The sequence below is a fragment of the Solanum lycopersicum genome, chromosome 4 (assembly GCF_036512215.1).
Source record: "Solanum lycopersicum chromosome 4, SLM_r2.1".
Taxonomy (NCBI): domain Eukaryota; kingdom Viridiplantae; phylum Streptophyta; class Magnoliopsida; order Solanales; family Solanaceae; genus Solanum; species Solanum lycopersicum.
The window spans coordinates 60,914,912-60,937,544 of record NC_090803.1 but is presented as its reverse complement, the minus strand read 5'-3'; the positions used below and the strand labels follow the sequence as shown (position 1 = coordinate 60,937,544).

General features: G+C 33.6%; 3 protein-coding genes across 8 annotated transcripts; 2 read left to right on the top strand and 1 right to left on the bottom strand.

The window, feature by feature from the left end:
* Window positions 1-1,313: 1,313 nt before the first annotated feature.
* LOC101259148 (uncharacterized) lies at window positions 1,314-9,614 on the bottom strand. 2 transcript variants are annotated; one of them, XM_004237796.4, is made up of 15 exons: window positions 9,439-9,614; window positions 9,282-9,341; window positions 9,090-9,174; window positions 8,633-8,699; window positions 7,074-7,119; window positions 6,568-6,678; window positions 6,141-6,228; window positions 5,621-5,714; window positions 4,825-4,885; window positions 4,608-4,738; window positions 3,668-3,785; window positions 2,917-3,040; window positions 2,027-2,134; window positions 1,829-1,903; window positions 1,314-1,507 (listed from the first exon to the last, which is right to left on the bottom strand). In XM_004237796.4, the coding sequence occupies exons 1-15, from the start codon at window positions 9,493-9,495 to the stop codon at window positions 1,470-1,472; spliced, it is 1,263 nt and encodes a 420-aa protein (XP_004237844.1). In that variant the 5' UTR covers window positions 9,496-9,614; the 3' UTR covers window positions 1,314-1,469. The 2 variants fall into 2 exon arrangements, with proteins under 2 accessions (XP_004237844.1, XP_010320121.1); XM_010321819.3 differs by lacking the exons at window positions 9,090-9,174; window positions 9,439-9,614 and having other exon boundaries at window positions 9,240-9,341.
* Window positions 9,615-11,215: 1,601 nt separating this feature from the next.
* On the top strand, window positions 11,216-16,216 carry LOC101258853 (MA3 DOMAIN-CONTAINING TRANSLATION REGULATORY FACTOR 2). Of its 4 annotated transcripts, none has more exons than XR_011220859.1 (6): window positions 11,216-11,348; window positions 11,478-11,953; window positions 12,856-12,950; window positions 13,160-15,007; window positions 15,451-15,548; window positions 15,899-16,216. XR_011220859.1 is itself a non-coding variant. In XM_019213506.3 (5 exons), the coding sequence occupies exons 2-4, from the start codon at window positions 11,701-11,703 to the stop codon at window positions 14,993-14,995; spliced, it is 2,184 nt and encodes a 727-aa protein (XP_019069051.1). In that variant the 5' UTR covers window positions 11,216-11,348; window positions 11,478-11,700; the 3' UTR covers window positions 14,996-15,007; window positions 15,451-15,770. The 4 variants fall into 4 exon arrangements, 2 of the variants coding, with proteins under 2 accessions (XP_019069051.1, XP_010320504.1); XR_011220858.1 differs by having other exon boundaries at window positions 15,438-15,548; XM_019213506.3 differs by lacking the exon at window positions 15,899-16,216 and having other exon boundaries at window positions 15,451-15,770.
* A 1,766-nt stretch (window positions 16,217-17,982) lies between these two features.
* On the top strand, window positions 17,983-21,984 carry LOC101258553 (uncharacterized). Of its 2 annotated transcripts, XR_741236.4 has the most exons (4): window positions 17,983-18,536; window positions 20,300-20,530; window positions 21,499-21,641; window positions 21,747-21,984. XR_741236.4 is itself a non-coding variant. In XM_004237794.5 (2 exons), the coding sequence occupies exons 1-2, from the start codon at window positions 18,174-18,176 to the stop codon at window positions 20,507-20,509; spliced, it is 573 nt and encodes a 190-aa protein (XP_004237842.1). In that variant the 5' UTR covers window positions 18,067-18,173; the 3' UTR covers window positions 20,510-20,636. The 2 variants fall into 2 exon arrangements, 1 of the variants encoding a protein (XP_004237842.1); XM_004237794.5 differs by lacking the exons at window positions 21,499-21,641; window positions 21,747-21,984 and having other exon boundaries at window positions 18,067-18,536; window positions 20,300-20,636.
* The last annotated feature ends 649 nt before the right edge of the window (window positions 21,985-22,633 follow it).

Below are 22,633 nucleotides of genomic sequence, written 5' to 3'. Positions count from 1 at the left end.
AAAATAAGAGTATAAGAGTAATTTTAGGAAAAAGATATGAAAAAGGGATTGCAGAGAAAAAATTAATTTTATATAAAATTATATAAAAGCATAAAAAAGTATTTTATAGTTGGGTTTATAAAAAATGAGTCCCATTAATTATAGCAAAAAAATGAAACTATAATTATTGAGAGTAAATAAATTGCATTATATCCTTATTAACTAATTACTTAGGGATGTTTAGTAAACACAAAATTTATATTTGTATACTATAGCAATGCGTGCATAATTGTGCTCCATAACACATGTATATATATATATGTATAACTCGCTATACATATACAATTGAAGCGAATTGTATAAAATGAATTGTATAAAACGAGAAAAAAAGAAATTATATACAGTGAACTGTATAAAATAAGAAAGAGAGGAAGGAAAAAGAGACTTGGGTAGGAAAATATGTGTATTGTATAATCATAAGTGTATAGGACGACTATGTACCGTTTGAATTTGTATAAAATGAGAAAGAGAGAAAGGCAAAAGAGACTTGGGCAGGGAATATACAATTGAATCGAATTGTATAAAGCGAGAAAGAGAGAAATTATATACAATTTGAATTTGTATAAAACGAGAAAGAGAGAACGACAAAAGAAACTGGGCAGGGGATTATTTTTATTATATAATTATAAGTGTATAAGACGAAAATATATGTATTTGCATGTGTATATACAATCTTCTCTCGCTTTATACAAACAAAAACACAATTTATGTTTCAAATCTGTTTGTATAAGCGAGAGAGGAGAGCGAGATCTGGGAGAAGGGAGAGCGAGGAGCGAAAATATAGATATTTATACAATTTCCTCCCGCTTTATACAAACACAAACGCATTTTATACATTTGTGTTTATATAAAAAGCGAGAAAGGCGAGCGAGACTGTCACCAAACGAGAGTGATGAGCGAGATTCCACTAAGGAGAGTGAGTGACGAAAATAGCTAAAGTTTGCTATAGGGTATAACTAAATTAAAGTATATTTATAGCATTAAATTTGAATTAATAGTTTGCTATTATATACAATTTTCCTTTAAAATAATTAAATAATCACTTATCACTTAATAATTTCCGGCCAATTTCCTTCTTTTCTCTTGCTCGCGTCTCTCCCCTCTTTTACTCGGTACTCAGTACTAATTGCACTAAAGGCAATTGCTGAATGTATCAAAGCATATTTGATATCCGAAACAGTTAACTGGCGAAAAAATGTAAATTCGTTGTTTCAGCGAGTAATTAGCACCAATAATGATACGATTTATGCACAAACCCAGTTGCAGATATAAAGTGAAGTGCAACAGAAAATACTCATTAGTATTAGAATAAATCATATCACGATGTACAAATTAATGTTACAACAAGATAAAATTAGAAAAAAAAAAAGAAAACACTCATTCATTTCATCTCCCCTAATACACTTCCTATCTTGGCATTCCATTCCAGCTCATGCATCCAACTTTTTACGCCGCTCTTCATATGATGCTGGAAAATAAGCAAAAGACATAAGGTCACCTCTTAAAAGTAGATACCTAAAATTTGCGGAGTTCCTATTACTCCACGAAACCATTTGCAATCACAATAAATACACCTTTTGACCCATTTTCAGAGCATGTATATGTATAATCTCACATTTGATAGTTGGGATATGAAACTCGCATAGAACTGATAGTTGAGGTGTTTTTGACCATTAACTCTTTTTCAAGAACATGTTAATATTGATGTTTATAGCACAGTCGAAAGTCCCAAATTCAAGCAAGTTTTATCAAATGAATGATAAGAGATAAAAGATCCAGAAGAACTCACGCTCAGTTGGTCGAGACAATAGAGGAATGTGGGAAGCTCGTTTCTTCTTAGTATGGTCACTTGATATATTGTTGTCTGAAATTGAAAATTCAATCTGGATTAATTTACTCACTAAGAAAAAACAAGTTCTATAGCTTAGAAATATGCTGTAGGTGGAAAACGTCAAAAAAATTCAAGTACAAGTACTGAATGACCTACCAATTTCAATACATGATGAGTTTAGCAAAGCTTCATGATAAATTGCGGATTGAAGTTTATAACTTCGGCATTCCCGCTCCAAATGTTCATTCAAAGCCTGCTTTGTATCTGGGAAAATTGTCCACAAAAGTGTTTGTACGTTACCCAATTAGTGCAATAAAAGTTGTCTAACAAAAAGAACACACATATCTAAAAACACAACCAAGAACAAATATCAAATATTTACGTCTATTTTCCCCCAAAAAACAGTCACAAAGAAAGGAGATGAGGGACTTGAGTAAAATGGAATCTTAATCACAAAAGCATTCTTTTTTAACATTATATATAATCACAAAAAGTAATTTTTTGAAGAGAGGCCACTATGTTGTTACACCCACTAAAAGAAAAGAAAAGAATGTATATATATTGGGTGAACGGAACAAGTCCAGAAAAGAATGAATTATTGATGAATACCATTCAAAGAAATTGTTTATTATTTGGTACTACTACTTCAATATAACAGACTCGTAATCAAGTTCCTTTATTAAACAAAGGAAAACAAAAGAAAGCTCACAATCAAATTGACAATATCATCAGTCTACAGTGAATACAAATCAACAAATGCAATAGTGCCAAAGCTCCTCAATGAGATTAGAGTGCTGCTAATAGCAATTCATTGAGTTTATACTGGGTTAGGTTAAGGAAAAATGGGTAAATTGATAACCCATACAGATATGCTGACAAGATCCAGGAAAAGAGAATGAACCATAAGAAACAATAAAATTAGAACATGATTACCCTTACCTAACATCACGTAAAATAAAAACAGAGAAAATTTTGTTTTCACAGATCCTAAAAAAATGGAACTGATATAGACTAAAGAATTCTGGATATAAATACCATTAAAGTACCTGATGAACAAATAAATTTGAGGCCTTCGAATTCACAGGATTGAAGAACTAGAGGTATTTCTGGAGCCATTGGGAACTGAGGTTTCCGTGGTGTTCTTTCTATATCCAGTAGCAAATCAATTACCTACGATTTCATAATTGAAATATGCCTTATGGTAAGATACATGAATTAGAATAAATCACCATAAGATCCATTCAACACAAAGGCTTTACATAGACAACCCCGAAAGCTATGTCCAATTAGGAAGTTGAGGAAAATTATAGAAACACGAGCAGTGTTTAGAAAATGGGTTGTGTGCATTTGTACATATATCATAGAATCACGATTAAGCAAATTATCGACTTGTTTATTCATTAATTTTAAGATTGAGTCATCAAAGAGACTTTTCACAGAGCAGAAAGCCCAACCTGCCCAAACCTTAATGGCATCAATTGACTGAGAACAAACTAAAAAGGTCTATCAGATTAAAGAAGCATACAAGAACTACCCCGATTCTACTCACACGGTGGTGAGGACACAAAAAGCATTATATAACAAGGTTGAGTAGACTTGGTTGACCAGTGATCTGGTATTATATATAATCATGTCAAACTCCACAAGCTGCTCATCACAAGATTGACAAAACTTCAGTTATTGTTCTAAAAGAAGCAAAAGGAAAAATCTTAAGTTCTCCAGAAAATGGATCACATCAAATGAAATGTTTCAGCAACAGGTTTCAGAGAAAATATTGTTAGGACATGAATTTCATACATTAGGGGACTCAAGACCCTGGCCAATCAGAAATAATACGGCAACCATGCACCGGACTTGATGCCAAAGGAAAGCACTGCCTTTGATTTTCATTATCATGAGTTGATCATCATTGTCTCTACAATTAAAATATACATGGAGGAGTGAAAAGCATTTCAATATGTATATCAGTATATGGATAGTATTAAAAAAGCAAATAGCCGGTTTCAGTAAGAAATTATAGATGATGAGCAGAAGAGTACATCATGTAGAAGCAGCTCTAAATTGCTAATAAAAAATTAGATAGAGTTCTTGTCCTAATTAGTACTGACCATATCAACAAACTTAAAACTACACAAACATGAAAATAACTAGACAAATGATACAAAATTAAGGAAAAATACCCAAAAACTCAAAGGCACATGCAAAAAGAAGATAAAAGGACACAGATTTCAGCTAGTTTTAAGATCCCTAGATATTCATAAAATGTTACCAACATTATCCAAAAGAAGGAAAATAAAAAATAAAATAATCACCAACCAACTATCCAATTGCATATTTACAAGTATTTGCAAATACTTCTGCATAATGTATGTCAGGTGACAACTCCATCAGGGGAAAGCAGTATCTAGGATTTCTCAAACTTCACATCGCACACCATCTCAAATATAGCTTAATACTCCTTAATATCAACTTTCATGGGAACAGATATAGTATTTCCTAACATCGGTTATCTACCTAAAGTAGCAACTTTCTTTGACTTTTTGAAACAAGAGTACCACGATTCAAAGAAAACAATTACATAATCACGACCAAATCAGGAGAGGAAATAGTCAAAGCGTCATAAAACTTCAAAAAGATCACACGGGTCAATTTATAACCCTCTCTCTACAAGTAGAGAATAAGTAGAAAAAGGGACACAAAGTAGAAAAAGCAGAGTGTCAAGCTAATAGTAGAAAACCTTTCATTGAAGGGGACAATTTCAAACGATATTATGTGCCGCCGGTAGTTGTGCACATTGTCTGCATCCATTTTGCAAAAATTTCTGAAATCATGTTCCCCTAAGAATTTCTTCGCAGCAGTTTGCATGGCCTGTTGAGAATTCAAGAGTGTTTAGCTGAAAATTGGAGTAAATCAGCATAACCAGGTCAACTGATTTCAGAAGGAAAAGTACACACTGTTAAATTCAAGTTTCCCTGCCAAAAGAAGTACTTGTACACCCTGCTCAAACAACTGAACCTGCATTATTGAAAGGCAAAAAGGCTGTAAAACTATAATGAAGAACTGAAAAAAATATGGTATAGCTTCTCAACTTTTAGGAGATAAGGATGCCAAAGTTGACTTCAAGGGGATCCACGAACATACTCTTTTCAGGTTTAGTCATGAGCGCACCTAATATACCTCGAGACAACATCAACTTGATAAATTCTGCCTATGATAAGTTACCGAATAGAGTTTAGCATTGCTCATTTTCACAAGAAGCTGAGATCTCTAATAAGATCTTGTATGAAGGTTTAAGAGTTCCCCCTTATTCTAAATTTGACCTGTTTCTACAACAACAACAAACCCAGTGTGATCCCACAGGTGGGGTCAGAGGAGGGTAAAGTGTACGCAAACCTTACCCCTACCTTGTGGATTGTATTCAAAACCTCATAAACTACTTGAATGTTTCTTCTTTTTTTTTGGGTAATGGTGATGCCCGGACAATCTTGTGCATCATCTCAACTATTGGATCTTGGTCTCCAAGGTTTGCACTCACTTCAGAAACCACTAGGCCACACCTTGCTAAATGCAAAATATTTCTGTCTTAGGTATTATCAAAAGGATGATACTGTGAAGTCCAGTACACATAATGTACAAAAGCATGACATTTTAGAAAAGAGTTGGGTATTTTTTAAATGCTTTTCACAAACAAACACTAACTATAAACGATTACTGGGTCTGGGAGCATAAGTTACACAAAGCAGTACAAACCTTGCACTGAAACCAACTGGAATAGGAGACCAACCCATAATGCGAATGTCATTTGGCAGAACTCGGTTTAGTACTCTTACATAGTCTATTTCTCCTAGGTGAAGAAAATGTAAAAAAATTGTGTCAAAAGGTTAGTAATAACTGAAAAATGAAAGCAACAAATTGAAATTAGGGAAGCCATAACTAAAAGAATTAGGAAGATTTGAAGCTTCAATCTCTTTTTGCACATCTTTAATAATCAATGTGAATTAGAAATATCTGTGTCTTGGTTTTGGTGAAACATACAAGGTCATTTATCGAAGTGCAATCCAAGTACTCCAACACAAATCAATCTCTAAAGATGGCCACCTAACAGCCATAAAACTACACTACCAGAACATGCATAGAAAGAAGATAAGAGGCAATGTCAGGAAAACGGAAGGCAACTGATGTGTGCCAAATCGCATTTCAGTAAATACATGGCAGATGACAATCAGAAAGGCTAAACATAGTAGTACATTGAAAGGAGATATCAGCAGACCACATGATTCTTCAATAGAATTTTCCCCAGGATACTTATTGTCCCCTCTTGATTCCCTATGGTTTGACCTTAAGAACAGAGCAATCACCTGCAACAAGTAATTTATATGTTTTAAAAGACATATAAAAGAGAGTGTTATCAAAGATGAGAAATGCAAAAAAGGGATAAGTTAGATTAAAGTTTTAAGCCAAAGCACAAATAAAGTTCTGGATTTAATAAAGGAAGGCGCAAACGAAGAAAAAGAAATGAAAAGGAATTAAAGAATAATAATTATAATCATAAATAACAATTATATGGATAAAAGAATCAAACTTTATATTTTCTCTCTTGGGATATGTGTCAAATTATCAAAAAAAAAAACATTGTCAAAATATAGGTTACCTTTTAGTGAACAAACATACAAGAAATTAATTGCTCTTCCACTTACTTGGCCAACAGAGGAAACTCCCTTATCGGTTCTACCACATCGTGAGTATTGCAATTCCTTCTTGTCTCCAAATATGAGTCTTGTCCTCTCTAGAGCTTTGAAAAGTTCACCCTGCATGAAGAAACCATCAGCATGTGCAAACAAAATACTCTATTGAGATACTAAAATGCGAACAATAGAGCCACCCAAGCGCTACCACTGGAGTGAAGAGGCACCAAAAGTCCAAAACAACTTGTGCAAAGATTAAATAGTTCAAACTGTGCAATACATGCAAGGAAACAAGATTCTCCCAGAAAAACACCAGATTAACTCTTTCAGTAGCTTAAGTCTTTCAGTCCTTTAAATCTCTCAATTTAAAGGACGGGAAACGTGGACTATGATTTAAACAAGGAGTAAGACCAAACATGTAGAACATATTGTTGCATGTACTTGGTTAGTCTATGTCTGTCACATTAAATGCTGGTCCAATTCTTAAAGAATAATCATCTCAGAGGAGAACATAAGACCTCAACAGTGGGATCCATTTGAGCCTCCGAAGCAAAACCATAAAACCTGTAATGCAGCATGAGAACACTGTTACCGCATAAACAAGGACTCGCTAATATTTGCATAAAGTAAAAAAATGCAGACTCCAACTAAAATAGGATGGTAGAAACACAATGTACATGCACCTTCAGCTTAGTTAATACTTAAATCACACTTAATCTGCATAAGGTAAAAAAAGGTGACAGATCCACCGCCAACCATTAGCATTCCAGAATGAAATAAGGAGCTCCGTCCTTAACTTCATAGAACCACTAGACAATCTATGTGGAGTTATTAACAGGGCCATTTGGAGTTAGGATCAGGATGCAGCTTAAGTTGGTTGTACATAACCCCTTTTCCAGGTGACATTAGATGTCTTCATCTCTGCTTCTAGATGAAATGTTGTAGAAGAAATTACTATAACAAAAGTGAAGTAACGCCAGATTAAAATATCAAAAATGTATTCCATGAATTAATCCACTTCTTTTAATATTCTATCTGATGAATTAGAACCATGCATTCTTATTCTTTATTTTCCCAATCTCAAATTGGAATTTTTTTCTAAGTATGATTGGAACTCCTTCATGAAATTATTATAAATGCCTTCTGATAAGTGGCTCACTTTTGGCTGAAGTCAAATGTCAAATAACAAAATATGATCAGACAAGATGATGTTCGGTTAATGGGTAAGATATCTTTTGTAATATTCTTATTGTTGGGAACTAAGACAAAAATAACAATAAGTACCAACTTTGTTGCTTAAATATAAAGTATTCAGCAGTTAAACCCAACTTAAAGATTACATGCTACCTAAAGAGGGCTGTGTTTTAAGTATTGCCTTGTTTGAGGCTCTTTTAAAACTGAAATAAACTCTCCTGTACGAGAAATCTTGTCGAGGTTGCAAGATAAGCTTTACAGGAAATCAAGTATCCTTTCCCCTTTTTCTTCCAGGTGCATTTAGCTTTTCAACTGTTTCCAATGTCAACACCTCCTTTATAGCCTAATCTTATGCTATATATTACATTCACATCTATGGTCTGATGAAAAAGCAATGGCCTAAAGAGTTTATGAACTTAACATTTAGTAATCCACTGAAATTGTGTGATCTCTTTGTTACCTCTTATTTTATTCTTTAGTAATCCACTGAAATTTGTGTGATCTCTTTGTTACCGCTTATTCTCTTCTTTTGGTCCCTCTTGAGACCTTACATTCTTGTGCTTAAGACTAACGAGATGGTTTTACAGGGCTAAAATAAATTTAAGAACAAGTAAGAAGCCCAATTTTATCTTGTCCAAAATAATTTTTTTATCAGCAAGCTGACAATTATCTTGCCCAAAATATTTTAAACCACTTTTAGCCTTTTTGCTTACACTTTTTTGCTCTACTTTCAGTTCACACTTAAGTAACTACTGATGAAGAGCCAATCCTACACAAATAGAATGAAAGTCTTCTGCATGTTCTCAACTAACAACTTCCTTCCTCTCTTTTCAGTGGCCACATTGACAATACAATCCTACTAAACTACTAGCAAGATGTGTACCTCAAACCAAAATACATGACTTTCAAAGCAACATATCTTTTCGAGTGATGCATCATTGCGCCATAACCTACAAACAAAACAGGAACGTTCAAGCAATCTCCATTTCGAATTACAGTATCAAAAAATGAAAGAGGAACATTTCAGCAGGTTTCCAAATCAAATTACAATATCAACTTGTAAAGATAGCTGACATATTACACCTTAAAATAAAGCGATAGGTCATTCAGTACATAAAAAAACCCATAGCTAAACCAAGGGTGTTTCCTATATCTAGTGGAAGGTGGCAGGTGTGCACAAGCTGGCCCGGACAAAATGATTATAAAATGGAACTCAGCTAATCCACTCTCTTCACTAATTTTAACACTTCAAATAATGTAAGACACCCTTTCGGCTTTCACGCTGCATATAAAACTACAGCAATACATTCCAATCACCAAAAAGAAAAATCTATACAAACCTAAATCTCTGAGCTTATTTTTCTTCTTTCCGTGACCTTCCAAAACTCCGTTTTTCAGAACAGAGTCATTACCTTTCTCCTTTGACTACATAGCAATAACAGCACATTAAAATCTACATAGAAAAATATAAATATATCTGAATACTTTACTTTATCAAAAAAATCTGGATATTATGTTGAAGTAGCAATAACCTCTTGGCAACTGCAATTCGAAAGTTGAGCAGATAATTTAGCATTTTCAGATTCCAAAACCTATTTTTCCAGTAGAAGATTTCAGCACAATAAACATCGATAATGGAATATTAATTATTGTTAGAAGTTGATTTTTTTAAAAATTATCAAAAGTTACCTTCATCCTGCTTCGAAGAGTCTCCAGTTCCGACTGAAGTGTTGCTACGAGGTCCATCTCCGGCGCCGGATTTTTCGTGGAGCTCCTCCACACTTCAGATTCGGAGTTCCGACTATTTATATGGAGTTTGAGTAAACGCTTAGCTTGATTTTCTACATACAAATTTATAAATTAGCTAATCAACATTTTATTCATATTTTTTCTTTCTAAATAGTTTTTGATTTTTGACTTATAGTTTAAAAGTACTTTGGCTTATTTTTAATAAATTTATCTTAAATTGAAGTGCTCATAAATATTTTTTTTAAAATTTACTAACATTTTAATAATATTTAATTATTATATTAGGTTAAAAATATTTAAATTAGGTCAATTCAAACATATTTTAACGATGCAATGGCATAGTATCTTTAATTTGATACTAACCGATATTTATGTTAATTAAGTGCTTGGATGTCGATCAAAGCAAAATTAAAGTATACAAAGATTATGATTAATTTTCCGAATATTGTTTTTAATTAATAATAGAGCTAATTCATGTACTCTTTCTTATACTATTGATTATATATAAGATTTTGTTAATTTTTATTTTTTATTTTTCAAAAAAAAATCTTCAATTGAAGCAAGGCAACTGTAACATTATTATTGTATAAGTTAGGTAAGTATTTGGAAAAGAATCAATTGCGTTTATAATTGAGTATATCCATTAATACTACATTATCATATTACTTGACGAATTTTCTTAACAATTTTATTTAATAATATTTAGAAATATGTCTTAAGCCATTAATATAAAGTTAATAACTTTATTATTATTAAGTGTGTACAAATGACTAGGAGAGTTCAAAGCTAACACTATAATAAGCTGAAAGAAGTTAGGAAGGAGATCAAAATTTTGATAGTTTTTCCCCTTAAGTTGTCACCTTAAAATCATAAACTCTAAGAGTTTATTTCTTTATTCGAATTCTCACTTTAACAAGTTATCACGATTCAAGTTTATGAAACATATTATTCATTTTGCATTTAGGCAACGTCCCACACAAATTTGTCTTTCGGGTTGTACTACAATATTGAACCACAATGCATACATTTCATGTGGATTTGAGTAATGTGTTATAGAACTTTTCATTTTAATGTGAGATTCGCCTAAGATATCATGTATACCTCATCTTCAGAAGCTTGTCAGCCTAAAAGTATGTCAATGTTTCTATACTCACTCTCATTAGCCTATTCATGGAAAAAAACATCGAGTTCTCTTAGCTATACATTAAACTACAAATTTAAGTTTTCGAATTTGTTAGAATATGATTGAAATTTTTCAAAATACGAGAATTTGTTAGAATGTCAAATCCCATAAATTTATGGAGTTCGAACCTTCATAGGTTCAAACACTAGAAACAATTCAAGGGTTTCAAAGAGGAACCGAAAGAATCGTCAAACAAGAAGAATAGTGTAGTTTTTTTCGTATTTAATCTAGAGGTATATTTTGTTTAACTTATCATAACGTACTTAAATGTTAAATACTTTTGAAATTGTCATATTAAAAGTGGTTATTTACCATTTTATCAGCTTTACTTGCCCCTCAATTAGGTCATAGACATCAAATATTAAATGATTAAATTGAAAACGAAAAATAAATAAATTAATATAATGTTTTTTTTTTCCTGTTATAATGACAGTTAGTAAACCATAAATTCCCGTTTCAAAAGGCGCAACCTTAGTAATCTCTGTCTATTTCCGCTCCATTAAGTGTTCATCAGATCTCCTTAATTTGTTATCTAACTGTTCCCATAATGACTATTTCTAAGCTAAACACACAATTATTCTAATCAAAAAGTTGAAATAGTAGATTTAATTAATACTTCAATTGAGCTAATTTTGTCTATTGCACATCTATTTTGTTGCAGTTTCAGGTACATTTACTATTTTCTACGAAAAATAATTTTGATCTTATCTATAACGTCACGTCCTGAAGTGAAAATAGCCAATCGTACTACAATTTGTAACACTATGTTCAAATTATCGATCAATTTTTTTTATAGGATCTTTGAAGCACTAATTATAATCAACTGATCGAATCAAGAGGAACATTGCATAACTTTCTGCTGATTGGAGTTGATTAAGCAGAAAGACGGATATTCCTGTCTCGTTTATCAGACAATCACTTATTCACAAACTACGTGTGTGTGGGAATATAAGTTTCATGATATGATATTTTCTATATCCAACAAACAGGATTAGTATATTTCGTTATTGTTTTTGAAGATGGATATTACAGCAGGAAAGTTATCAAATGAACATAAAGAACAATTTCGATCAGCTTCAGAAAGTGCAGATCCATTGACAGTATCTGCATTACAGATATCACCAAAATCACCGCGATCTCCAAAATCACCGAAATCCCCTAAGTCTCCAAGGTCTCCCGGTGATCGTCACAGCAAACATGGCTCAGATAGGGGAAGTCCACTTAAACATAAGAAAAACTCACATTCTCCGCGAGATGGTCGTCCAAAGAAAGGTTAGTTGATAATTTCAGAATTCCGTATTACATGCTTGAGAATTTTCCTGTGAAAGGAATATTCAGATCATCGCGTTTAAACTATGGTAGACGAATGTTAGGTTTTGAAAGGTGTGAATAGAAAATGAATGCGTTTAAACTATGGTAATCAAATGCTAGGTTTTGAAAGGTGTAAATTAAAAAGACTTTTCTGAAGAGTTATGATTTTTTCCAAAAGATTGCGACTTCTCCTAAGGATTATGACTTTTTCAAAAGTTTGTAACATTTTCGATAAATCTAGTCTTTCTAGACTTCTAGTGTACGTTGCTTCTATTGAGTGGTTTGCTAACAACATTGTTTTCGGTACCGATACACTGGTGAATAAAAATATTCTATCCTGGAAGGATATATTCCTTTAACATTAAGTACTTCACTGTACTTGAAGGGAATAATTTCATTAAGAACAATCTGTGCATGCATTGAGCTCGATTTTCTTGTTATCAATATTGTTTATGTTTTTGTTGCAGATTATGTGTTCTTTACTAGCTTTGATTTCTGATTTTGAACATGTTTTAAACTTTGTTGGTTATTATTTCTGCAAAGTTATTGTTCTAAGTATTTTAGTAATACAAATTGGATAACAAACAAACAAGTAACATTGGCTTGAGTTATACTTCTCGTCATGGACTTCTATTTAAAACCTTGTAATCCAGTAAATATTAGACTCTGAACGCATAATTTCCAAAGTACAATGAGTTTAGTCGTAGGAACATAAAGATTGAACACGTCCGCTGTTGTTCTTATTATAGAACTCTCTTGCTCCTTTGTCATGTCACTGAAACTGAACATATGTAGATTTTCACTAATGGTATTTTGATCAATTTTTTCAACTGACTCTTCGGATAATATTTATGATTATACAGGTGGTTGTGGGGGAAAAGGCACTTGGGGCGGATTAATGGATACCGATGATGTCCATGCTATTGACCCCAATGATCCAAACTACACTAGTAGTGAGGTACTTTAGCTATCATTTTTCAACTTTTTCCATGAAGGAAAATGAACCTTGACGTAACTGATAAAGTTGTTGTCATGTGACTAGGAGGTCACGGATTTGAAAGGTCGAAACAGCCTCCTGCAGAAATGCAGGGTAAGGTTGCGTACAATAGACCTTTTTGGTTCAAGCTTAGTGACACGTCAAATTGAGTTAACCCTTCTTTTTTCCAGGATACAGAGAGAACAAGTACGAAAGACATGGTTGCAGCATTTGAGGAATACAAAAAGAAGGCTATAATATTAGTCGAAGAGTATTTTCAGAATGATGATATAACATCCACAGCAAATGAATTAAGAGAACTTGGGATGTCTTGTTATGATTTCTACTTCATTAAAAAGTTAGTATCGATGGCTATGGACAGACATGACAAAGAAAAAGAAATGGCGGCTGTTTTGTTATCTGCTCTTTATGCTGAAGTTATTAAACCACAGCAAGTCTACAAAGGTTTCAGCAAACTCTTGGAATCTGCTGATGATTTCATTGTAGACATACCAGATGCAATCGACATTCTCGCGTTGTTCATTGCAAGAGCAGTAGTTGATGATATACTTCCTCCTGCATTTTTAGCAAAAGCAAATTCTACTCTACCTAAAGATTCGAAGGGAATTGAGGTTATAAAAAGAGCTGAAAAGAGTTACCTTTCAGCTCCTTTACATGCTGAAATCATCGAGCGTAGATGGGGTGGAAGTAAGAATAAGACAGTTGAAGGTGTGAAGGACAAGATCAACAACTTGCTTATTGAGTATGTTGTAAGTGGAGAGAAGAATGAGGCGTGTAGGTGCATTAACGATTTGAATATGCGTTTTTTCCATCATGAAATTGTTAAGAGGGCTATTATCATGGCAATGGAAAAGCAACAAGCCGAAAGTCGACTTTTGGACTTACTAAAGAAGACTACAGAAGAAGGCTTGATAAATTCAAGTCAATTATCAAAAGGGTTCAATAGGATTATTGACAATATCGACGACTTGTCACTTGATATACCAAATGCAAGGATGATTTTTCAGTCAATAATTTCTAAGGGAGCGTCAGAGGGTTGGTTGTGTATTTCATCTTTGAAGTCTTTTTCGACACAACTAGAAAAACAAGAAATTGATGAAAAACTAGTGAAGGAGTTCAAACTGAAAGCTCAATCCATGATCCAGGAGTACTTTTTGTCAGGTGATATTGAAGAAGTAAGTAGGATTCTAGAGTCGGAGAACAGTTCGTGTTTGGCAGAACTAAACGCCATATTCGTTAAGAAGTTAATCACTTTAGCAATGGACAGGAAAAACAGAGAAAAAGAAATGGCTTCTGTTCTGTTATCATCTGTTTGTTTTCCGGCAGATGATGTGGTAAATGGCTTTGTAATGCTAATAGAAGCAGCAGACGATACAGCTTTAGACATTCCAATTGTCGTTGAGGACTTAGCGATGTTTTTGGCTAGAGCAGAAGTAGATGAAGTTTTAACTCCACAACACATGGAAGAGATTGGTAGTCAATTTTTCGAACCGAATTCAATAGGTAACAAAGTTGTACTAATGGCAAAATCTTTGCTAAAAGGTAGATTATCTGGTGAAAGAATACTAAGGTGTTGGGGTGGTGGTGGAAGTAGTACAAACGGATGGGCGATTGAAGATGTTAAGGATAAAATACGAAAATTATTGGAGGAATTTGAATCTGGAGGAGATGCAAAAGAAGCATATAGATGCATAAAGGAGTTAGGCATGCCATTTTTTCATCATGAAGTTGTGAAGAAATCATTGGTGATTATAATTGAGAAGAAAAGTGAGAGGTTGTGGGGTTTTCTCAAAGAATGTTTTAGTATGGGACTTATAACTATGTATCAAATGACAAAAGGTTTTGCTAGAGTTGCAGAATCACTTGATGATTTGGCTTTAGATGTACCAGATGCTGAAAAACAATTTAAAGTTTATGTTGAAAGAGCTGAGGCTGAAGGATGGTTAGATTCCACTTTTAGTTTCAACAGACTTGGACATAATTCCATGGAAAATGGATTTTGTTGAATCATTTCTAAGGTACATTCTTCTATTCTTTAGTGTGCATGTACTTTTCAAAGATGCTGCAACTTTCGTGTCAGAGTCTCCCAAAGAAATTGCACTGTATTCGGAGGATCTAACACGCCCTCATCAACATTTTTAAGAGTACGAGGATTGGACATGCACTCGTCATTACACCAAAAATAATCTTTAGCAACAATTAATTAAGTAACAACAATAGCTTAATTACCTCTAAATGTATCTTTTTATAAGCAATTATACTAGTGACACTCTTAGTGGATTTCCCTAAAGCCTATAACGACAGTGAATTTAATGAACAATTGTCACTAAAGGTTTTAGTACTTTTTGTTAGTGTACATATTTATTACTGTTAAAAATTATTTTTGTTACAGTGCGTCTATATATTAAACTTCAAGTAGTTCATATATTTCACTAACTCAAATTTTAGGTTTTCTTTCCAGGACCATATATTGTGTAGCAACATCATCCAAATTGTTGTAGCAAAATGGATTTCTTTGCATGGACAATAGAGGGATTACAAAGGAGGAGGCCACCATGAGTATGTTCTAAATTAATTAAAATTGAGGAATTGCAGAGATGAAAGTCCACAAAAAGTGCTCAGCAGAAGAGATGTTGCATCATCTTGATATAATTATATATTATATATACATGTTCATGTCCATTTTTTTTCTACTCAGACTCCACTTATGAGACTACACTGAATATATTGTTGTTGTCATTGATTTTTGTGTTGAGACTAATAAATTGTTTTGTAGTGAGATTGAATTGTTACATGTACTATTGAATCATAGTATAACGTTTTACCCTTTTTGTTACCATTAAGCCAAATATACCGTCATTTTTTCCTCTTGTATCCAAATGAGATAAGATTAACTATATGATGTGCAGATGCAAAAGTGAGGAGGTGTGAGGGGCTGGATATAGCGGGTACGAGGAGAGGTACGTAGAGGTAGAGCCAAAAAGTATTGGAAGATGTGATTAGGCAGGACATGAAATTGTTCCTGATTATCGAAGATATGACATTAGATAAAAGGGTGTGAAGATCGTATATCAGGATAAAATTTTAGTAGGTATAGAATATTATCTTGATTTTTGAGGGGTTTATCCTCTTTTTAGTGTTGTCTTTTTATTTCACCATCACTTATTGATGACTATATTTAGATTATCACATTATTTCTTATTTTCCGTATTAGTTATTGTTTCTTACTTTCTTTATTAGTTGTGTTGTCCTCCACTATTTTTTTTTCTTTTTTATTATTCTTATATATTATAATCAAACAGAGAATTCTTCGTAAACAATCTACTATAAGTCTGTACATACCATTTCTTTTTTTCCTTTTTAATTTAAATGTCCGAATATAAATAAACTTGAATAGATAAAAATAAGTTCAGTTTTTTATTAACCATATACTATTATTTTTTTTGCGTACTTGACCCATGAGGTACGGCACGTGGAAATAATTATACAATTCTTATCACTCACGCATTTTTTACGTATAAATTATTTAATATATCCAACCTTTAATGTAAATGCTCATTTTTATTTTTGAAGAAATTAATAATAAAAGGAAAATGCTACTTGCCACTAGTACATTTATTTCATATAGACGCTTGATTTTATTTTTAAAAAATAACAATGAACAACATCCATGAGCTTAAAACATCATAGTTTATAACTAAATATTATATTTTAACTTTAGACAAAATGATAATTTATGTTGAAATACGATTTGAAGGAAATGTGACTGGGTCTGAACCTTAAGTAAAAACACATTTCTTTATGTTGAATTTGTACGATTTTTTCATATTTGATGAATGTTGTTTGAAAATCAGAGTTGTGGGAGATCAAATTGGATTTGAACCTTTAAGAACACGTCTCTTAATATCAAACCCACAAAACTTCTCTATATTCGATGGATGATTTTTGAACACTAGAGTTGGGGGAGACCTAATTGGATCTGAACATTTAGGAACACGTAGTTTGATATCAAACTTGCACAATTTATTTTTATTTGATGGATGATGATTTTTGAAAACTTGAGTTGAAAGAGATTTAATTGGACAACGTCTTTTGATGTCAAACTCGTACCATTCCTTTATATTTGTTGGATGTTGTTTGAAAATCGAGATTGAGGGAGATGTATCAATATCGAGACGTATTGTATCAAAACATTGAATGATGTATCCAAAAATTTTAAATTTTATAGAATTTTTGTAATTTGATAGGATTATGATGTAATTAGTTCTTAACAATATGAAATTTGTATAATTTTTACATTTTATTACCACTTATTAAACTGTAATTTTATTTTATTTTTCTCGTGAAATGAATCTGTATTGGATCTCGACTAAATCAAATCGCATGCTCTAGGGACCATTTAGAGAGTGACACTCTCAACTAGGGTTCGACATGGTATGGTATTTGAAAATTGTAATAGAGTAATTTTGATATTTGGATTTTAAAACATTATATGGTATGGTATGATATTTGAAAATTTTAATAGAGTAATTTTGATATTTGGATTTTAAAACATTATAGCATTACCATACCAATTTAATTCTGTATGATTTGATATGACTTCAACAATTAAAAAAAAGTCTCAATTGTAGTATCATACTAACACATTACATATATAGAAATATATGTGCTAAAATAATATACAAATAACATCTTTTACTAAGCAATTACAATTCAAATACATTGATTTTTCAATCAAATGAAGTAGTCAAATTTCAATAATCTTTATATGAATACTAGGTTGTATGTTTTTAATATTTTAATAATATATATTTGATATTTACGTAACTATATACTTTAGTATGCAATTCGATATATTGGCACATTATTTCTAAATATCATATCAAATATCAATAAAAATTAAAAATCTCATAATATCAAAATTATGATATTAAATTTTTTTTATATAATATGATAATTTTATATATATATTATATTATATCCTCCTACTTTCGAAACATAGTTTTTTTCTAACCCGAGCTCAAATCCGAACCTATGATTAAATAAATGCATGTGCAACGATATGATGGTTCAGAAAGGCTTTTAGATTGACGCCTCCACCCCCACCCACCCATCCCCCCGCGGCTCTTCTCTCCCTTCTTTTTCCTCTCTGTCATCGCCGGCCACTCAACGACGATCTCAATCATGGTAGAGATCGAAGAAGCATCCACCGGCGCCGATGAGATGTCTCCACTGTTATCGAACCCGAAAACCGACCCGATCCCGTCAACCCGGACTAAGTCTGTTAAGACCAAGGTCCCGGAGATCAAGGTCCATCTGTATAAGCAAGGGAAGGGTCCGATCGACGAATTCACGTCGTCCTTAGGTGGATTTGAGCAAGACCAGCTAGAGGTTCGTGATATTCTAGACAAATACGGGTTCAAATCGGTCTATGCATTCAAACCGGAGACTGGCCGAGGTGTTCCTATCAGATTCAATCCCCGTAACGGACGATCGATTCTAACCTATAGAGATGGATCGGAGATCCATATTGATGGAGAACCTAAGGTACAATCATCTCACACAATTCCCAATTAAGTATATGGACTGTTATTATTTGTGCTCCGTATCTGTTGTCCCATAATTTGTTTCTTTTTGGACTTTATTGCACCATTCTTTGAGTTGGATGTGATGAAATTCAGCTACATTTCTTTAGCAGTGGTGTCAGGGACAGCTTGCCCGCACCTGGTTCTTGCTGCCTCCCACCAATACAGATACTGGGTAACTCTATGCATCAAGTCTTCCATAGACTGAAAGAAATCACATACTAGTATTTTTTGACCTCCTGGTTATCATTCCACGACTAGTAGTCGCACCCTTGATAATACAATTCAGATAGGTTTTTTATTCACTTAGTAATAATTTTGTTAGCGTGATAGTTATCTAGGAATATAGGATTATAATCCATAATTTGTCATGCAATAAATATTTAATAAGCAATATGTACCGAGGGTTCTATGATTTCTGAATTTTATGTTGGTATCGTTTTCCGCTTATGCAGCCTACCAAACCATAAGTGTCTCTTTAACTCTCTGTGAACTAGGATAGAGTTTGGCCAATTTTGAAGATCTATGAATTAGGAAAACTTATCTCTTTTGAGACATATGGTAATATTGCATGAACGACACGGAGAAGATGAAATTTGGAAAAACATGATGTACTTTTGGGCAAAACATTTGGGATTGACACTAAACTCTAAAGATTGTATCATCAGTTTCTTGGCGATTTAAGTTTGGAGACAAATACAGATGATAGATCTTGAGTCTCTTGGAGGAAGTGGATTTGGCAGCAGGTGTAGGAGTTACCTGTATTTTGCACTTCGTTTTTTCCAACTGGTAAATTTTGGATAAGAGTTATTAGTTGAGGATTGAAACTTGAATTAACGGTGTGAAAAGAAGGCTCAATTGTTGTTCATTGATTGGTCGTTTGAATGGATAAGCTTATATTTTCAAGGTTTCATCTAGTTCTTTCTCTCTTTTAAAGAGCTCTTCCTCAGGCAATTTCCATTTTTTTTTGGTGAGCTTTTTGTGATCAGAGCCTTCACAATACTTAATTTTAACATCAGAACTGACACTGAGTATCTCTGAAAGGAAGCAGAAACTGCCTAGTTGAGGAAGGTTAATGTGCTGAGTTTTGCAGTTTGGCATTTCAATGTCGAAAATTGGAATATCAAAATAGCCGTGCTCTTTGTGTCGATTTGATCGTTCTGTAAACATCAGTAGAAACATGATCTGCAGTTACCCTGTTATATCTTGAATTGTTTGCAAGAGGTTTTCTTGAAATGCAGTGTGAACTTTGAACCTTGTTGAATACTTCCCTGAAACTGTTGAAAGGATATCAAATTATGTTACTGCTGGTTCTCCTGAGCGCTTTCATTTGAAAACAAAAATTGGCAAACAGGGAGAGCTTATCGTAAGATAAATAAATTCTTCTATGAATCCTATCTTTATATTAGTATCCATGTTAAGATAAATAAGGTCCACATTGGGAGGCCCTAACAATGAGAGCATGAAAGGTAACTGAAGGGAACTACTCATGGTGAATGAGATCAAATTGTCCTTTCTATATAAGCAAGTTGTATTTCTCAGTCCAAGAAAGCTGAACTAGATGTGAAAATGTCATAAAATGACTTTACCAAGGCATTCTTGTCACTAAAATGACTTTACCAAGGCGTTCTTGTCACTAAAATGACCATATTTTACATGGTTCTTCACAAAATAGGTTGTTATATGCATAGATGGATTCTAATAGTTTTTCGTCTTTGTTTATAGGACTCGTTGATCCAACCTATTACCAGGATATTGGTTGGTGTTGCAGTGATCACCCTATTGATAGTAATGGTGATGAAAGAGTCTCCAGAATGGGCCAAAAAGTTGAACATCACTGGTGGTAATATCCCACCATGGGTCCTGGCTGCTGCGGTTATTCTGTTCACGCGCATAAGGAAGAGGACCAAGGATTTCTTTGGAAAACGCCCGTGATGAACTGCTGCTTAACCACAGGCAACTAAATTTTTTCGAAATTTTTGCATGCTTTGTTTGTGCTTTATACTATAGTTTTTGGATTCACATGTTATATATATATAAGCTAATCTAATCTTATAATTCAGTCGTGTGCATGCCTTTCTTCCTCCTTTTTTTTTTTCTTGTTGGAGAATTTTTCATGATCACTGTGAATTGTCTGGCAATGACTGGATTCTAGATTGCTTTCTTGATGATGTTATACTATGAAATGTGCATTCTCCACCATGAGTGAACTTATTATGCATAAAATCTCCTTCAATGGGTGAACTTATTTTTAATATAAAATTAGTGTGGGGTGGAGAATATGCATTTTAATATAAAAAATGTTAATAGTAATTGCATATGATGGTAATGTGGCCACAGCTTCTATAAAAATTGCTATTCCATGATCAACCCACCTTTACCCCTCTAAAGAGCAAATGTCTATCCAACAACTCAGATATCATCCTCTCACAACTTTATTACATCATTGCGTATTTATTTATTTATTCTATGGAAGAATACTTGCACCTATAAATAGGAGTCCGTTTGCCCTGTGTTGGTGTATGAACAAGTGTTACAAATAGGAGTCTCTTTACCTTGTGATGGGGTATGAACAAGTCTCCAATACTATAAAAAATATGTTTATTTGTTAGAAGGTGGTTTATTGTGGTGTTGTTTTAGACTCAACAACTAATGACAGGAGTGCCAAGTAACACACATGTAAATGGGTGAATCTAAACCCAACCCATTAAATACCCATTTTCAGCCGTTATATGGACATGATCAATATTTGACCCGTTTTTAATAAATCATTATCCAACTCATATTTACTTGGACGGGTTGGATGGTTACTTGAGTACTTTATTCCTTTCTTCAAGCACTAATTAGAAGTGTGATGAAGGGAGTACCGTCTTATTGCTCCAGATTCACATAAGACTTAATGAGCTTTGGTTTGTTTATGACAGGGATCTTTTAACAGCACTGGCTTGGTTGTCTCATCAAAGCTGCCTAGATTCTCCGACATGTACACACTTACAGTAGAAAGTGCTGATCCCAAGTCCATTTCCGCGAGGCCAAAAGTTGAATTTACCAAGAGCGTCACAAAATGGTCTCTTTCTCCCTCTCATCCTTTTGAAAGAGGAAAATATATAGTACATGTGGGATTTCATAAACTGAATGACTTGCTTCTGACGAGAGAGATATGTTTTTGCAGGTTTGCCGAAGATGGAGTTCTAGTTGAGGGCCTATTCTGGAAAGATGTTGAAGCCTTAGTTAACGATTATGCTAAGGAACACAAAAAGAGCAAATAGATTCAATTTCAAACATTTTGATAGGAATGTGGATGGCATGGATAGCCAATGAGATTGAAAACATCGGTTTATGACTTACTGGATTAATATCATCTATATCATTGTTGAAGAAAATTTAATCCAATTTTCATCATAGTTTTATATTTTGATCCAACTGCAAAATATTTTAGCCTTGTTGATCATTAAATTAATTTTAGAAAAGTAGAGCATTTTTGTGATGCACTAGGCAGGCGCCAAAAAAAGGAGAAGACTGCAAGATCATAAGCCCCGTTCAGTTAAGCCCAGTGGGCCACGTGAATCACTGTCGAACTGGCCAATATCGCTCCCGAGCAGGAGTTGTAGGCTCCACCTTGTCTCAGCCCAAGCCCAATGGGCTTAAACTCCTAGAGCCCGTGAAGCTCGTTCGTTACCGAACCTGCATCTCTGCAGAGATGGCCCGGGGACTTTCCTGGGTCCTGGCCCACCCAATGAGTGAACCTTGACCCATTCACGTCGTCTTGCAGTCCAGATGCACAAAAACAGCAGACAATAAAATTAAAACAAAGATTAGAGAACCTCCACAAACGGTGTGGGACAAATAGGGATTTCTGTTGTCCTGTTGCATGTATAATATTATTATCCTTGGCCCATCTTTGGATTCCTTGACACTCTTTTTGAGCCTATTGCGTTTCTCAGGCGACTCATTAAGCATTCTTTCAATTCCACCACCATGTAGTGCCATCACATCCTGTATGATCTCGTTTTCCATCTCCTTTGTTAATCATGTTTCGAATGCTGAGTAAGGCCATAG

Excerpts from the sequence above, each read along its gene's own strand:
- LOC101258853 (XM_019213506.3), top strand. The coding sequence starts at position 11,701 with ATGGATATTACAGCAGGAAAGTTATCAAATGAACATAAAGAACAATTT. Across the intron at positions 11,954-12,855 it reads AGATGGTCGTCCAAAGAAAG|GTGGTTGTGGGGGAAAAGGC; the intron begins GTTAGTTGATAA and ends ATGATTATACAG. Across the intron at positions 12,951-13,159 it reads CAAACTACACTAGTAGTGAG|GATACAGAGAGAACAAGTAC; the intron begins GTACTTTAGCTA and ends TCTTTTTTCCAG.
- LOC101258553 (XM_004237794.5), top strand. The coding sequence starts at position 18,174 with ATGGTAGAGATCGAAGAAGCATCCACCGGCGCCGATGAGATGTCTCCA. Across the intron at positions 18,537-20,299 it reads ATATTGATGGAGAACCTAAG|GACTCGTTGATCCAACCTAT; the intron begins GTACAATCATCT and ends CTTTGTTTATAG.
- LOC101259148 (XM_004237796.4), bottom strand. The coding sequence starts at position 9,495 with ATGGACCTCGTAGCAACACTTCAGTCGGAACTGGAGACTCTTCGAAGC. Across the intron at positions 4,739-4,824 it reads AGGGAAACTTGAATTTAACA|GCCATGCAAACTGCTGCGAA; the intron begins GTGTGTACTTTT and ends AATTCTCAACAG. Across the intron at positions 2,135-2,916 it reads CAAATTTATTTGTTCATCAG|ATACAAAGCAGGCTTTGAAT; the intron begins GTACTTTAATGG and ends CAATTTTCCCAG.